This window comes from Temnothorax nylanderi, unplaced genomic scaffold (assembly GCF_030848795.1).
Source record: "Temnothorax nylanderi isolate EJ_2023f unplaced genomic scaffold, tnyl_v1.0 TNYL_tig0009_pilon, whole genome shotgun sequence".
In the NCBI taxonomy this organism is placed as follows: Eukaryota; Metazoa; Arthropoda; class Insecta; order Hymenoptera; family Formicidae; genus Temnothorax; species Temnothorax nylanderi.
In genome coordinates, this window is record NW_027249071.1 from 696410 (window position 1) to 713235 (window position 16826).

Here is a 16826-nt window from a genome sequence, read left to right on the forward strand (position 1 = left end):
TACTTAAATATATTGCGAGGAAGTTAATGACACGCATACAATGTGAAATTTACCCACAGTTTAAAAAGAAATTTGCCATATAGTTTCGAGTTCTTTTTAAAAAAGGACATGTATAATTTATATAATTAATTAATGTTTAATTAATCATGTAAACGAGAATCTTGGCGTACTTAAAATTTCTCGCCATACATAAAAAATTATTATTAAATAATTTTCATTAACCGAGACTATTTTGAATAACAAATATAAATAAATTATTTTATATATTTGTAAAATAATTTTGGTAATAAATCGTCCTTTAAATCTCCAAAAATAGAATACAATTTTTCAAGATTGATACAAATTTTTTATTTATTAATATTGATAAAACGAAATAAATGATTTTTAAATTTCTGCAGATAATAATTATTTTTGGTAGCGCGAAGTGCTGCAATAGCAGAAAATGCCATCTCTTATTTTGGATATTTACAACATTATTTAAATATTACAAAAAGTGCAATCGATGTAGCTAATTACAAAACAATGATTAATTCATCCATTTTTCCGATTGAGTGAAAAAATTACGTGAAACATATATATATCTATATATATATAATCTTTTATTTTCTTCCTATGTATAACCATAATTCATCTTCAATTTCCCTTGATTCGCTATACTCATTCAATCACGGGCAGAAACGAGTAATCGCAAAAAGTAATTATAAAAGTAACAAATAATAAATAGATGTATCACTCACCCTGTAGTCGCTTCGCCGTCGCCCGACGTCTCCCCGGGCCTTTCCCCCCTCCGTCGACAACATGGCTGTTCCTCCGCGGCACTCGCGCAACATTCACGAAAACGCGGTCGGTGTTGCGATCACGCGCGCGCTGATCGCGAAAATACAACGATCGCGCGATACTTTGCACGGCACTCCCGACGTTAATCGCGCGCGACCCGCACTTTGCCGCGTCAACACGGAGGATCGACGCGATTAAAGTTTACGGTCGACCGAGGTGCGCTACGATCCGTTCGTTCGATAATGACCCGAACAACAACGGAGGAAGTTCGAAAGCTCGCGCCAACTTCACGCGCCACGGGCGACTACCGCCAGTACCGCCGCGCCGCGGCGATGCTACACCTTGGCTGCGTTCCACTTATCGTTCACAACGCTCGCGAGCATCATTTCGTCCTTGTTTAACATTTGGCAAACAACAAGGATGAAATAATTCCACGAGCGTTGCGAGCGATAAGTGGAACGCACTCCTTGTGCACTCTGCAACTTTCTTCGATCGATCTCCACTCTTCGAGATAATGATATGAACTTCTACTGCTGTCTCGATCTTTGCTATGCTTATCTCACGTTGCAACGTGAAGGAAAGTACAAGATAAAAGTACAAACTTATATCTATGGAATGGGACGTGGCCGTCGCTTTTATTTCTCGATCGCTCGCAGGCTTCGATCGAGTCAATTTCGCGGAACGCGGATTTAAAGCGGATCCCTGACGAATGAACGTTGAATTTGTACCGCGCGATTATCGGACATTGAGATATAAGACGCTAGTTACACTAATTACTCACTAATTTAACGCGTCACGTCGGTAGTCGCCATTCGGCCCGGAACTGAGTGTACCGCTTCGTTCCGTGTCCCCGAGACTCCATTAACGACGAGAAGTTTGTAAGGGACGGCGGCAACTTCACCCTCGATACGACGCGAGTCAGTTCAGCAATCAAAATTCAATGCTACTCGCGTGGAGATATAAAACGCGGCACTTAATTATATATTTTTACTTATTATTAATAATTTCAAATATCTCAATAAACAAATAATGTTTTTAATATTTGAAATATCGAGATACATATATATATATATATATTTAATAATAAGTTCTGTTTATTATTTTTACGTGGCAATCGAATTTTTAGTGGCAAATAGCCGGTGATCCTCGTTGCTGTCTCATCTCGCACGCGGAATACTTTTGAAGGGACACAGCGGCGACCGGAAGCAACGGGAGGCAACTTCCGCGCTCTGGCGGCTCCGAGCGAGAGACGAGACGTCGCAACGACTCGCGTAGCACCGCGCTAGTAGTGCGAGTACGTCCCGGAAACATGGCGCCCGAATGAAGGACGCTGAGCGCGAGTGCCTGCCAGATCCGTCGCGTTTCGCACACATCCGCACACAGTCGGCCCGCACGAGGTCGGCCCGCCCGTTCGCAGAATGAGCAATCTGTCGCCGTTCGGCGGCGGCAAGAACCCACCGTGGGTCCGCAATGCAGGTGAGAGAGAGGCTGGCGCGTGCGACGCGTGTTTTTTTTTTTCTCCCTACCGACCAGCGATGATCCCGTGCATCGCCCTCGTCGTCGTTTCGTGCGCAACGTTACGGATGGCTGCCAAAATTTTTTTTTACCACGTGCGCACCCTCGAGCGCTCGAGGCCGCGACCCGTTACGCAAGCCCGACGTCGCGCGACGTTTCGTTTCGGAGCACCGAGAGTCGCCCATTGACCTCCAAGCTGGCCGCCGCCGCCAGTGAGACCGTGCTCCGGAGCAACGTTGTTTCCTTTGTTCCCCGTTATTCTTTCCCCGCGTTGTTGATTGTGTTTCGTGAAACTTCACCTTGAGTAAAATCAGTTTCTGATTATCTCCGAAGCAACACTAGATAAAGTGATATCTCGGAACTTGATTCTATCTCTTTAGCATATTCATTGTGTTGTAAAGAATATCGCGATATAAAAGTTTCTGACTGCATAATGATTTTTGATAATATTTTTGGGAAAGGACAAGGTATACAAAATATCCAGCAGCAAATGTTGGGACAAGCCATGGGCAGTATCGGAGGGCAGCCTATGGTGCAATATCAGCAGCAGACCCAACAAGTTTATCAACAGAGTCTGGGATTGCAGCAGGTAGGATATTCGAGACTTAGTGCTTTGCAAACATCCAGTGTCGGATTAATTGTAATGAGGTTAATATAAATGATTCTGCGTAGCCCAACATCACCATGGCATCCATGGCAACCCTTAGCTCGAATTTACCGTCGGGTATAGCAGGACAGCTGTATCCGCAAGTCGCCACAGTCTCTTATCCGACGCCGCGTGCGTTGAACACAAACGCTTTCCAACCCTCGGTAGCCGGTGTTCCGCAACAGGTTCAACAAAACGTTCCTTCGTCGTCGACGAAGCAGAGAGTGTTCACGGGTACTGTTACCAAAGTACACGATAACTTCGGCTTTGTAGATGAGGATGTATTTTTTCAAACCAGGTAAGTAAAAACTGAGTAAAGGAAGATACTTTTTTTCTTTCTCTTTCACTTTTGCATATCTTAACGATATCTCTTTCCCTCTCTGTTTTAGTGCATGCGTGAAGGGATCTAATCCCGTAGTAGGAGATCGTGTGCTCGTAGAGGCGTCGTACAACCCTTCGATGCCGTTTAAATGGAATGCCACTAGAATACAAGTTCTGCCTATGGGGGGTAATAATAGCAACAGTGCAAACACTCAGCAAACCAACCAGCCGAATCGTCAGCAGCAGCAGCAACAGCAACAGCCAAATAGGACATCCGGCACCTACAATGCTGTACCTCCTCCCACGGAAAATTCTAACAACAGGTGAAGATAATAATAATTGTTAAATAACTATATTATGTGACCTATATCTACATCTCTGCGACATAAAATAATGCTATTTAAATTTGGACATCAAATATTGAATATTCGAATCCTCTCGTACAATCACCAAATAATACAAATTCACCAACTATTTATTTAATAAGTGTTTATTAATTTGGAGACAGTCATTGAGAACAAGATTTAAGTAATCAGAAATTTGAATCCAAATATTTAAATCCAGATTTCGAAATCAAGTACAAGTTTCAATGAATATTACAGACAAGCGATATCTTATCGATGGAATTCTACATATTGTAGTAGGTTCACAACAAGTACGACAAATTCCAACACAACCAGCAACCGTAACAAAGTCAGTAGAGTAAGAGAGAGATCTCCTCGTGAACGGAGAAATGACGACGAGGAAATAGAAAGAAAGAGACGCCGCGAAGAGAGAATAAGAGAGCGCGAGAAGAAGGAGGACCGAAGCCCGTCGAGGACCAGGAGGAGCAAATCACCGAGACCTCGCCGGCGTACGCGTGTCGTACCGCGTTACATGGTGCAAATACCGAAAATAGCGCTTGACCTGTAAGTCCCATTTATATCCATCTTACGAACGTGCACCACTGGCGGAGTTTTATTGCTACTTATTATCACAGGCCTGAAGCAGATGTTCTTGAAATAAGAAGACGCTATCAAAATATGTACATTCCTAGCGACTTCTTTTCCACTAACTTCAGATGGGTCGATGCCTTTCCACCGCATATGCCATTTACTCTTAATAAACCGTGCTCCTTCCATGTTATGCATAAAGATGTCGATCCGTGTAGTGAAAATACAGCGGTACTAGAACCATCGGATGCCGATTATCTATTCTCTGCGAAGGTCTGTCAAGAAGTTGTGTCACTGTCGTCATAAAATGACAAGATACGAGCAATTTGAGATTTTGTAGCGCGATAGAAATCGGATTATGCACACATATGCATATCGAGATGATTTCACGTATTGAATATCTTTTAATTATTTTTAGGTCATGCTCATATCCATGCCCGCCATGGAAGAGATATACAAAAGGTGTTGTGGCGTTTCCGAAGACAGGGATCCCGATCGCGATTACGTTCACCCTACACGCCTTATAAATTTCTTGGTGGGCTTACGGGGCAAAAACGAGACAATGGCTATAGGTGGACCATGGAGTCCCTCGTTAGACGGCCCTAATCCTGAAAAAGATCCGTCTGTGTTAATTAGAACGGCCGTGAGGACCTGTAAAGCGCTTACCGGCATAGATTTGTCCAGTTGCACTCAGTGGTACGTCTTTCCAAATAGAAATATACTTTTCGTTGAATGTACATCTCTGGAGCACTTTCATAGACAGCTTTTTTTTAAAGCCCCGTTTCGTTACAAAGAGCAATGTGATATCACTGATTTCTTCTGCCCGTTAATATTGCACATTCTGTATTTCCGTCGTTACTACTTTACAAACCGAAGGTCACAATTGCGGAACTCTTCATCTCTTAAAAATTCCATCCTTTTTTTTCTTAATTGTCTAGGGCTACGTTTCTAGAGCTATCTCCTACGACGTAAAAACGAATTATTCGAAAAAAAAAAAAGTCAAGATATATATCTGATAGGTGTACTATCCACGATCTCGACAGAGAGTAACTTCTAACATCAGTTCTCTGACTTGATAAACTAAGATTGTAGCTCGATCTCTCTGCAGTGGAGGTATGTATTTATTCTAAACACGAGCGACCGATGGAGATTGCTGCACTGGATCCCGGTTTCGAGCACACCCTCCCCCCGTCGACGACGATACACAAGCAGTGTCGCGGCAGACAAATCATCACTATTGTTCTATTATTATATGATTGTGACCCACTGAGTTGTGCTTTCTCTCTCAAATGGTCTCTACGTTGTGCGCTGTACGTGGCTTTGTATGCAGTGCGTGGGCTTTACGAACAAGCGAGCGAACACTTAGCATATAAGGCAACGCTAAGCGGCATTAATCTGAGTTGACGTTTGCGTATTGTTTTTCCTTGCGGCACAGGTACCGCTTCCTGGAACTCTACTACAGACGCGCAGAAACGACCCACAAGTCCGGGCGAGTGGTACCCTCTCGCGTTGAAACCGTCATACTATTTCTCCCAGATGTTTGGAGCTGTGTACCTACCAGATTGGAATGGGACGGGCTGCAACTCAACTATAAGAAACAACTGGAGCGAAAGTTGCTGCGTGCCGCCTCTAATCCCGACGATTTGGACGCTGCCAATGAGACTGATGAGGCTGCCGCCGCTGATCAAAAGGCACTGCCAACATCATCCCATATTACTTTATATTACCTTTTTATTACTTATTATATATTTATATATATATTCGTGCCACCGTTTCTCCCCATTACTAAACTGGATTTTCAATAGGCTATACTTGTCCATCGATCCTATCAGTAAGTTTAATCTATCTCGGATACTGTATCTCGCCTTCATTTCTTTTTCATGCAACGGATCACACTCGTCGTCGATTAAAAAAATCATAATTTAGGTGTGGTGAGTTAACGTATTGGGGTATGTTTCGATAGACGACAGTAAAATTACAACTTTACTTGTACCATTGATAGATGGTTAAACTCGGATCTTTTTCAATGAAATATATGTCTATGAATTTGACTTCTTCCGTAAGATAAGCTGTCTTATTTTATGGGACAAGTCATTTTTGACAATATCGCAAAATTAAAGCATTACATACATATGTACAACTTTTAATAAGACAAAGTTTGTATATATATAATTATATTAAGATTACTGTTTTATTGTTGTAAATTAACAAGGAGTCTTAACGCAAACGCTTTTAAATGTCGCAAACGAGGATCGACGGGTAATGTATCGCTCCCTTAGCCAATGGCAGTCACATTGCATTAACAAGAGAAGCAAGCAAGCCTAGCTCGGAGAAGAGCGCAGCTGAGCCATTCCCTTTCCTGAAACCTTCACCAACATTGAGAAATTATTCAAAAGTTTTCATTTAATCATCGTTTTTATATTACAACATTATTGATATTATCCATAACCTACCGATCACACAGACACCAGAGCCAGGACACTATGAGATTCTAGCAGTTACTTGAGTCATACTTGACGGTCATCGTGAATGAAGATATGTGTATATCGTTACAATGTGAGAGTGTTGAAAAAAGTAGAGAGTGATGAAAGAATGAAGAGGGAGTGGTTTCGTTTCGTTATAGGGGCTGCTTCTGTTTTGTAGTTTTCTCTCTGGGCTTTTTACTTCTCTTTCACTAACGCGCACTTTCTTTTTCCAGGACGATTCGATGCCCGAGAAAAAGGATCCTACGCACTATTCCGAGCTAGATCCAAAGTCGATGAATGTTAGTATTTAAATGTGAAAACAAAATTTTCCTATTTCTGTTCTGGTGCTTTCAAATTCAAATCTAATATGTCTTAATCAATGTAGGTGAACGAATTACGTCAAGAGCTGGCATCTCGTAATTTAAGCTCAAAAGGCTTAAAGTCACAATTGTTAGCTAGACTTTTGAAGGCCGTAAAGTCCGAGCAAGCCAAAGAGGAAGGTCGGCAAGACGAGGCGGATGAAAACGAAGAGGATGTCTCGCCACCGTCAAAGGAAGAGGACGATAAAAAATTCAGAGATAATAAAGATGTAAGCAATACGTATATGTAACATATGCACTTAAGTGCAAGTAGTTTTATTGGACATATAGATATTGAGTATCAAATTATTTCTTGAGAATATTTCAAATCTTTAATATCTATTCATTCACATTGTTTACAGCATGATGAAGACAAGAGAAAACTTTATGAACGCGAACGTACTGTACTCGAAAAGAGATATACCCTGCCTGATTCATCGCATATTATTGTTCATCCATCTAGAATGGCTAAAAGTGGGAAATTTGACTGTACAGTTATGTCTTTGAGCGTATTATTAGACTACAGACCAGAAGATACCAAGGTATTTTATACTTTAGAAATTATTTTAGAAATTATCACCTATTCCAAGAAAGATACTTTATACAAAAATCTTTTGAATATGTAGGAACATTCTTTTGAAGTATCTCTCTTTGCGGAACTGTTCAACGAAATGTTGATGCGGGATTTCGGTTTCCGTATTTATCGTTCGTTATCCAGCCTTCCTGAAAAAACTAAGGAGAAGGACGAAGATAAGAAAAAAGATAAGAAAGATGATAAAAGAGATGACAAGAAAGACGATAAGAGGAAGGAAGATGAGAAGAAATCCAGTAAGAAGGATGAAAAACGAGACGATAAGAAGAAAGAAGATGCCAAGGATAAAAAGGATGATAAAGATGCAAAATGTAAGGTGGATGACAAAGACCGAGAAAAGGAGAAAAATGATGACGAAGAAGAAGATGAAGATGATGAATCAGATGTAAGAGAAAGAGAATTTATTTTTTTACATTTACCTTCCATGTTTCATATAAAAACATGTTTCTTTAACTGACGAAAAATACGCAATATTTTATACGTAACGTATAATAATAGATAAATGCATTGTATTTTATAATATAAACGTTGTTATTATTCATACAGGATGATGATTCCATGAAAGACGGTAGAAGAGACAGAGATAAAGACGGAAAGAAGAGGAAAACGAAATTATACACACATGATCCTTACCTTTTACTCTCTTTTGTGTATTTCGATCAGACGCATTGTGGATATGTATTTGATAAGGATATCGAAGAACTTATTTATACCCTGGGATTGAATTTGTCAAGAGCTCAAGTACGGAAACTAGTACAAAAAGTTGTTACGAGAGATTCTCTGCATTATCGCAAATTAACAGACAAATCGAAGGAGGACGACTTGAAAGACGAAAAGAAAGACGACAAGGAAGGTGACAAAGGTGATTCTAAAGCGGAGAATGAGGAGGATATATTACGTTCGCTTGCCCTTGGTAATGCATCTTTTCTCAATATGAAACACATTTTCTTAACATAAAACATCGTACAATATGCGACTAAATTTAATTATCACTACACATTTACGTTTACAGGAAATAAGAAATTGTTACCTGTATTTGTGGGTGGCGGACCGCCCTCGAAAAGAGCGCGAAGAGAGGATTGTATTTTAGATAAAGCTGACGAAGAAACGATTCCGGAAGGTATCGTTACGTACAAAGGCTCTTTACTAGATGTAGAAAAACTTGTCAGTCAGTTGAAAAGATCTGAGAAAGCGCGTTTAGATACCGAAGACCGCATGATGGAATTGCAGCACGAGCTAACTGTAGTCAATGAGAAATCTATCAAACAAACTAATAGTATTAAGGGTCTTTCAGAAGACTTGAAAATATACAAAGATAAGTTACGGAGCTCAGACGAAAAGCTTAAGAAAGTCTCTGTGAGTATACTCGTTTTTCTGTTACACATATTTGATTCATAAAAAGTATGGAATTTCATCTCCTTACATTTAATTTAATTTTTTACAGGTGGATTGCCATACTTACCTGACTGCGGTAAAAAATATGTATCACATAGCGGCCAAAATGATGCAGAGTGATACGAGGAAAGTAGAGATAGTAGAAATTCAAGATGAAAAGGTTAGCGGAGAGATAAATGGCTCCGAGATGGAGAGCAAATTTAAAACTGACACCAGGTGGGGAGATAACAAAGTCCAAGTGAAAAAGGAACCCGATGTAGACAAGGATAAGAAATCTGACAATAAAACTTCTGTCAAGAGAGAAATCACCGAAGCGGACAAGGAGAAGAAATAAATCACATTATCTATTATAGTAGACGTCTGCACCGACACGAATAAAAGTTTAATTACTTATTTCACACGCACGTGTGCATGCACGTGTGCTGTTAGTGACACAAAAAAAAAAGAAAAAGCAGATGCAACTAGCAAGAAGTTCATCCAATACCAAATTACGTGATCGGGACTCGATTTTGTAATCTTTTTCACTCGAGTGATAATATGTGGTGGCATCTTCAAATAATAATTAAAAAACAAGCACTTAACCATGCATAACAGTTTATAGATAGGCAAATATTTTACGTTGCAATTTTCCAGATCATTCAGAATAAGTCAATAAATTTAAAAAAAGGGCTTTTGAAGTACCATTGATCTGCCGTTAAGTGTCAGATATTGGTACACCGATATTTATCATTATTATAAGTTCAAAACTATGTTAACACCACAGTTACTTGACTCAGAAAAAAAGTGCATAAAGGTTTGTATACTGGAAGTAATAACAGTGACGCATACACGCGAAATGTATGCGTTTCCATCGTTGTTCCATCGCTTGCTTGTCTATGTTACGCGAACATAAAATAATTTCTAAAATGAAACTTACAGCTGTAAGAGCATGTTTGAAGCTATTTTGTGTATTTTAAATTTAAGTTATAATTAATATAATATTAATTATATTATAATATTAAATTACATTTTTGTTATCGAATCATTCATCATTTTTTTTAAACAATGTGTTTCTTAATGAAAATTGATTATTTTAATTGATCTAACATATAATACATGATTTAACGCAATAAACATCTAATGCAATAAATGTAATACCAATGATGAACTTACATCAATATTTGGTTTCAGGCACATCTGTATTGTGTTTTTATTGAACTTTGCGGAATTCTTTCTCATCTTGCTGCTGATTGATTTTATGATATCGGTGCAGCACGAAGTATTTAAAAATTATTCTTTTCGAAAAAAAGTTTATCAGAATTGTCCAATAGCAACAAAACCAGAGTAATGAAATGTGTGTTACTGTTCCGCAATAAAAATAATTTCTTTTCGTATATTTTAGATGAGAAAATGTATACAGTTTCAGAATTCAGAGCAATTCAATGAGAGCGTTTCTTTTCATAGCCTAAGCTAGTATAAATATGACAGATGCATAATATCCTTTAAGTTACGCATTGTAACGTCCACCGAAAATGTCAGACACATTTACCCAAAAATTATACTTCACAAAAACGTGTTCTCGAACGTGAGCGATCATGCGTGATCCCGCGTTTCAACTCCCAGACTTGCAGTTTGCAACTCACGATGCCAAGGATACTATTTTGTACATAGTTTATCTATTATATAGAAATTTTTTGTAGTTTGTTAATAGAAGGTCACATTCTTGTCAAAAAAGGGACAAAAGTAGCATCATGCGAAAGTATAAAAATAAGAGCATAAAATGCGCGAACATTTTCGAATCTGTGAATGTCAACGTTATACAAATCTTATTTAAAAAAAACTGTAATTATATCCTTGGGCACATGGTAGTCAAGAATACAACGGTAACAATAAAAATTATTCAAACAGTGACGTGTGTGTGCGTGACAATTTATGATGCATGCCGATTCGTTTTCGAATACAAACTATAATTTCTTTTTTTACTTGTTCGGATTATTCTTGAAATTTAATACAGTTGCGTACTTAAGCTTGAATATTTATTAATTTTTAATCGAATTTAACATCGTCGAAGAATTCGAGATAAATATAGAAAACTGAAAGAGTTTTTTCTATAATTCTATAATTCGTCCTATTTTATTCACAATGCATGAGAAAATATATTACAGTTTATCTATAAAAAATTTTTTGGAAATTATAGTCTAATTATATTGTATTTACTCTGTTTTATTGTAATACTATATGGAACACGAATTTTTGAACAATTTTTCAGAGACACATAATGAACTAAAAAAATAAAGTAAAAGTAGGATAAAATTAAAAGAACAATTTATTCCCAATGTCGCCTACACAGATCTCCGAAATTTACTCAAATTTAGGTACGTATAAATATCACTGTAGATGACATTAAGAATCAAACGTTTTAGAAATTCATGCATACGAAAATTATTTTTATTTGCAGAAAATAGGTAAATTCATGTATTAATATTTATATGATATAGAAAGCATTAAACCCCGAGATAATAATTTTATTTTTGTCTTTAATCAATGTCGTCGATAAGACGATAGGTGGGAGAGCGAATTAATGTCATTCTGGACATTTCTCTCCCATCTTATCGAGCAACTCCTTGTTATCGCGAATCATCTTTTCCAGACGTTCCTTCGTTGCCTGCGTCTGCCTCTGCTCCAGTTTGCGTTTAGCGGACTCTATCGCAGTTCGGTATCCAGTGACGTTGCGGAGAATCTTGATATGCTTATCGCCCGCGGCCAACAGATATTCTCCCATAGCGTCGAATGCCAGACATGTTATGGGCCCTGCAAAAAAATATTGAAGAGTTCAAGTTCTCTAAACCGCGAAAATCAATATGCGAATTGTGCGTGTAATTTTACCGAGGAAGATGTCCTCTGTGGTAGTATCCAGAGCACCGGTAATAGCAGAGTAGAAAGATAAAGATGATCCATGGGCGATCACGAGGACCTCCGCGTTCGGAGATAAAGCGAGGCTTGCTGGTATCTCAGAGACTGTCGTGGTGTTCCAGGTGCCGGTCATCAAAACGTGCGGATCTTCCCCCTTTTCGAACTCGACTGGAAAAAGACAAATGCGTTGCGCGAGAGTTTCGTACACTTAGATCCCAGTAAACACCAACTAACATTATAATTTCCTACTCAACAATGTAACTGTTATGTGCAACATGTGTTATATTACACTTGTATTGAGTGTATTGTCGAAATTATAATATTGAACGTAATGTCACTGTTGGTTGGCGTTTGCTGGGATCCTACGTTTTGCCGGTGATATTGTTACACTACTTTTTGTATTATAGAAACGATACGTCCCGTCCTTGGACACGGTAGCCATGTGGCTGGTGTCGGCGCTAAAACCGAAATCGTGAACCCCGGATGTGTGCCCGGCGAGGTCAAACGCCTTGGCCACCGTCTTGAACTCCCCGGATTTGCTGAAGACCACCTCCCACACGTTCACGTCCGGTGTAAAGCCTTGCGAGTGGATAATCTTATTAAAGCCTCCGTATACTTTTCTCACTGGCGAAATTCTGTTTAACAGCAAAACGTCTCCTTACCCGAGGCGGCAACGAATCGGCCGCAAGGTGATATGCGTGCGCGATAAGTAGATCCCAGATGCATCTCCACCGTCGCCAGCGTCTGTCCTTTCAAGTCCCATATAATAAGATCGTTCGCTTTGCTGCACGTGATGATGTACTTCCCGGTGCACGCGATATCCATCCCAACAACATCCTCGGTGTGACGCTAATAAAAAGATTGATATACAAGGCATAAACAGATTCTATGTAAGGTTTAGAGATTCATGCATATGAAAATTATCTTTATTTGCAGAAAATAGGTAAATTCATGTATTAATATTTACATGATATAGAAAGCATTAGACCCCGAAATAATAATTTTATTTTTATCTTTTAATCAATTTCCAAAGTAGCAGATTTATACAATAACTAAGTCGTAAATAATATCAAATCAAGCACAAAATAGAATGTATGATACAATTATATTATCCGTTATTATATTTTAAAAAATCTTTCTGAGAAAAATATAGGCAGCAACAAGAAATATTTTAAACAAGTGATACAGAGACAGGATCATAATACCTGTGGAAACTCCAGTGCCTTGGTCGCAGAGGCCAAATGACCGTCCGGTTTCTTCGCGATCTTGTACACCTCGATGGCATTAGCCACGGCTTTGTGAATAATGAATGCCTTTCCATCCGGGGACCAGCGTATCAATGTTGCGTGGTCGAATTCTATGTTAACGCGCAGAGACTTGCGATCTTTCGACGTGAAGTCCTTCGCGTACCATAACAATACGGTACGATCTGCAATAATGCAAAATATGCAAATAAGTAGGATGAATTTGTGCCACATAAAAGAATTCTTAACTACGTGTTATTCAGTATTTTCCGATTTTTTAAATTATTTTTCTCGAAGAAACAATCTATATCATTTTATTCTATATTTTTCACTTATTTTTTTCAAGTTCTACTATTAATTCGGAAAAATATCGAATCTATTATAAAAATAATATTAATCTAGAGGAGACTGACAAATAAATACATGATCGATGTTTTACTATTCCATTAATTAAATAATGTAGGATAAATAATCACAAAGCGTGAATATGTTATTACAAAGTCCTTTTTATTCAACAATTAATAATCTCAATTCATCAAAATATGCTACATGAAACAAATGTGTATGATACACTGAAACAAATTAAAAATAACCTGATGGAAAGACAATCATGATTAAGAACGGCACGTTTGACACAAAACTAAACGTTGGGATCCATAGTTGATGTTCTTACATACTGCTCTTTATTCTAAAACGGTACCCTTGCATTACCATGCAAATACCCATGCATTATTTTCAACCTATTTAACATTCCTAAAAAATCAGGTCGAAGTGACCGTAGCTACAGAACATAGCTGCCTAAAATTAAGTCAAAGTACCTTTGAGCTTAAAATGCCTACATTCTAATTAAATAAATATAGATTATTCGGAGTCTTCATTTCTCAACAATCGAATCATGATACAATTGTTGAAACTGTAAAAATTGCAATACATTTATGATTAATAATATGATATAACGCATCTAGGATTATCTTGGTTTTTTGTTTGGTGGTGGCATAAGATCCGCGTCGTCCCGTGCAAATCTGTATTTCTCAATATAATCCAAAAGCCGCTCTTTCGTAACCGGCTTATTGATGCTTCTGCACACAGATTCGGCGGTCGTTACGGAATTGGGAAACGACTTGTCTATTCGTTGACGCATGAAGATCCATTGGCCGTTTTCGAATTTACACTCGACAATCGCGTTATCCAAATCTTTGATCTGCTTGGTAATCTTCATCGTGCCGTACGGCGTCTTCAGTCCTCCCACGTAGAGATGCCCGATCTTCCGCGGCAGGATCCCCACGCCCGACTCCGTGACGATCTTCAGTTTAAAATCTACCGAGTTTAACGACAACGGTTTCCATTTTAAAACCTCCGCGGATACTCCCGTGCAGTACTTTTCCTTGGCGGGTTGAAATATCAGGCCGTCCGGTTCGTGAGAGAGCTGCTTAGCGAATTTCTCGCCCAACAGATTTTTGCTCTGCGTCACGTCCCAGAAATACTTGACTCGCACCGAGAACGGTTCGCGTTCCTTTATCAATCGTCCCTCCTTCATAGCCCTCAGCCTGCCGGCGATTATTTTGTTTTCGATAATGGAATAACGATCAGGGTGGAACGGTAATTTACTAACATCCTGTCCGTCGTACATAATAACGTCGTACACCAAATATCTAGGAATATTCTTGCCCCTATCTTTGTCGATCACCATTTCCTGCAAAATTAAAATCCCGTGAAAGGTACGACTCCAACATTTTTCGCAACTTTATAAAAAAAACCTGTGGGTAAAGTTAGGCGACTTACGCCGTCCATCAGAGTATCTCTCAGACATCGGTTTTCTCGCAAATGTGGAAATGTCAAACCGTTTGCTTCAAAGACGCTGTTTTCCCTGTCTATGAAAAACACCTCTCCGTCACCTTGTACCAACATCATATACCTAAACAAAACAAAAAAAACAGTGGATGAGTTTCCAAGCTTATTCTCGATATTCGATGTATATAATACCAAAAGTGACACTCATGTGTACAAAAACATTTCCAACTGACCTTGTGCCGTCGGCCTTCCAAGATACTCTATATGGCTTTGTGTGTAGCAGCATTATATTTTCGCAATCCATGGATACGGGCTGAGAACCGGGGAACCCCGACTCCTCCCATCCACAGATTTCCTGGACTCGCCTCTGGATTCCGTACAGCCTCTTTTTTTCTAAGATAGGAGTGACACCAGGTACGCCGGCCATAAACACCGGATTTCTATTAAAAATCTCACGCCTCTTCCTCTTGCCCTTCTCGTCCCGGCCGTTCTCGTTCTCCGTGCTTGGTCCCTCGTCCGCGTCCGCGACATTGGAGTCGTCGTACTCCAGGCACCACGCCGGTCTCGCGGGCGGCGGCGGCGCGTCCGCCACCTCGTCGTACCGCTTGTACAGCTCCTTTATGTAATCGGCCTTGTAAATTCCAGGTGGCCTCGCGGTGGCGAACTCCGCTATCCCGGCGTCGACACTGGTACCGTCTATCTCCACTAAGTAACTGATTATGAGGAACCCAGTCCTGTTGAAACCGTGCGTGCAATGCACGCCGATGATGTCCAGCGGATTGTGAGCGATGAAATTGCTACAGAGCTGCACGAAGGCGCGGGTCTGCTCCTCGGACGGGGTCTCGCCGTGGCCGCGGCACTGCAGCTTCACGTACCTACAATCGTAATCGTCTATCGTGTCCTTATCGTAAAACCTCGACGTGTTGGTCAAGTCTATCCACAGGCCCATCTTCATCTTCTGACTTTTCAGATTCTCGAAGAGCATGTCGACGTTGAAGCGGCACCCCTCGGGCACCTGGCTGTCGTAGCCCGAGGACAGGGGCGTCTTGAAGGCCAGGAACTTGCCCTGGATCAGCCTCATCGCCTTGCGCGGACAGTCGAGCCAGCGAGGTGGTACCTCGCGGAAGCTTTTGTTGTCGCTCGACATTCTCGCGGTGGTCGACGCGTCAAGGACGTGATACACGGGGTGAAAAAGTGCGCCGCGGCTCGGAGTCCTGCGACGAACAGTCCAGCATTTCACTCGCTTAAGCTCCGACGAGAGATAATCAAGTCACACTTAATCAGGAGCAATCTAACCTACTTCCTCGCCTTCGGAGCAGCCGTCGCGTCGCTCGCGGGGCAGGACTTCCCCGGTGCACTCCCGGCTAAGCTACGAAGTTGCACTTGGCCTGAGGCTGAAGGGCGATCTTTGGGATTGAAGCGGCGAGCCGCTTTTAATCCATAACTGTACGGAATCGCCGAAACATGCGGTAAGGAATGACATTAACCATGGTGACCGCCATTGCGCGTAACTGCGCGGCTTGGCGACTCCGATTTTCCATCGGAATTCGGGATCGCCGTCGCGCGGCGCGCACAGCGCGCGACATATAACTATCGAATTCCGAAAGCGATAAAGCGATAAACGAGAATCGAAACGCGCATCTTTCGACATTCTTTCGAAAAATTGACGAAATTATTTATCTCGACGAGAGAGGCGGATTAAAGGCAATTTTTAAATGTCGCGTTGTCCAAAATTAACATTCGAAAGAAGTAAATTGAAGTAAGCTGTGAGTTTTTGAGGTTAAATTCCGGGGACTTGAGCTTCAATAGAAAATTTGGTTGCCTGCGCTGCTCCGCACTAGCGCGCTCTAGATGCAGCACGTAAATTAATGTATTAGTGTGGAAAAACACGCACTTC

At 40.3% G+C, this 16826-nt stretch overlaps 3 protein-coding genes across 5 annotated transcripts; 1 reads left to right on the forward strand and 2 right to left on the reverse strand.

Annotated features, from left to right (window-relative positions):
* The first annotated feature begins 2067 nt into the window (after nucleotides 1–2067).
* Nucleotides 2068–10892, forward strand: LOC139786329 (cell division cycle and apoptosis regulator protein 1). 3 transcript variants are annotated; one of them, XM_071725503.1, is made up of 15 exons: nucleotides 2068–2253; nucleotides 2754–2881; nucleotides 2965–3236; nucleotides 3328–3582; nucleotides 3862–4167; nucleotides 4239–4464; nucleotides 4610–4887; nucleotides 5627–5885; nucleotides 6893–6955; nucleotides 7042–7245; nucleotides 7378–7557; nucleotides 7642–7992; nucleotides 8154–8520; nucleotides 8620–8963; nucleotides 9052–10892. In XM_071725503.1, exons 1-15 carry the CDS (start codon nucleotides 2196–2198, stop codon nucleotides 9334–9336), a joined length of 3576 nt encoding a protein of 1191 aa, XP_071581604.1. In that variant the 5' UTR covers nucleotides 2068–2195; the 3' UTR covers nucleotides 9337–10892. The 3 variants fall into 3 exon arrangements, with proteins under 3 accessions (XP_071581604.1, XP_071581609.1, XP_071581613.1); XM_071725508.1 differs by having other exon boundaries at nucleotides 3901–4167; XM_071725512.1 differs by having other exon boundaries at nucleotides 3904–4167.
* Nucleotides 10893–11565: 673 nt separating this feature from the next.
* Nucleotides 11566–13750, reverse strand: LOC139786053 (transducin beta-like protein 2). The gene is made up of 6 exons (XM_071725218.1): nucleotides 13732–13750; nucleotides 13100–13323; nucleotides 12557–12743; nucleotides 12288–12473; nucleotides 11868–12062; nucleotides 11566–11792 (listed from the first exon to the last, which is right to left on the reverse strand). Exons 1-6 carry the CDS (start codon nucleotides 13748–13750, stop codon nucleotides 11566–11568), a joined length of 1038 nt encoding a protein of 345 aa, XP_071581319.1.
* Nucleotides 13625–16466, reverse strand: LOC139786362 (mRNA-capping enzyme-like). The gene is made up of 3 exons (XM_071725529.1): nucleotides 15163–16466; nucleotides 14921–15053; nucleotides 13625–14831 (listed from the first exon to the last, which is right to left on the reverse strand). The coding sequence occupies exons 1-3, from the start codon at nucleotides 16074–16076 to the stop codon at nucleotides 14106–14108; spliced, it is 1773 nt and encodes a 590-aa protein (XP_071581630.1). The 5' UTR covers nucleotides 16077–16466; the 3' UTR covers nucleotides 13625–14105.
* Between the last annotated feature and the right edge of the window lie 360 nt (nucleotides 16467–16826).

Bases quoted from the DNA above. Each gene is read 5' to 3' on its own strand.
- LOC139786053 (XM_071725218.1), bottom strand. The intron at 12,063-12,287 runs GTAGTGTAACAA...GTCTTTTTCCAG, and splicing joins TCGTTTCTATAATACAAAAA to TCGAGTTCGAAAAGGGGGAA. The intron at 11,793-11,867 runs GTAAAATTACAC...ATTTTTTTGCAG, and splicing joins CACAGAGGACATCTTCCTCG to GGCCCATAACATGTCTGGCA.
- LOC139786329 (XM_071725503.1), top strand. From the start codon at position 2,196: ATGAGCAATCTGTCGCCGTTCGGCGGCGGCAAGAACCCACCGTGGGTC. The intron at 4,888-5,626 runs GTACGTCTTTCC...CTTGCGGCACAG, and splicing joins TTGTCCAGTTGCACTCAGTG to GTACCGCTTCCTGGAACTCT. The intron at 5,886-6,892 runs CTGCCAACATCA...TTTTTCCAGGAC, and splicing joins CCGCCGCTGATCAAAAGGCA to GATTCGATGCCCGAGAAAAA.
- LOC139786362 (XM_071725529.1), bottom strand. From the start codon at position 16,076: ATGTCGAGCGACAACAAAAGCTTCCGCGAGGTACCACCTCGCTGGCTC. The intron at 15,054-15,162 runs GTCAGTTGGAAA...TGTTTTGTTTAG, and splicing joins TGGAAGGCCGACGGCACAAG to GTATATGATGTTGGTACAAG. The intron at 14,832-14,920 runs GTAAGTCGCCTA...TTAATTTTGCAG, and splicing joins GAGATACTCTGATGGACGGC to GAAATGGTGATCGACAAAGA.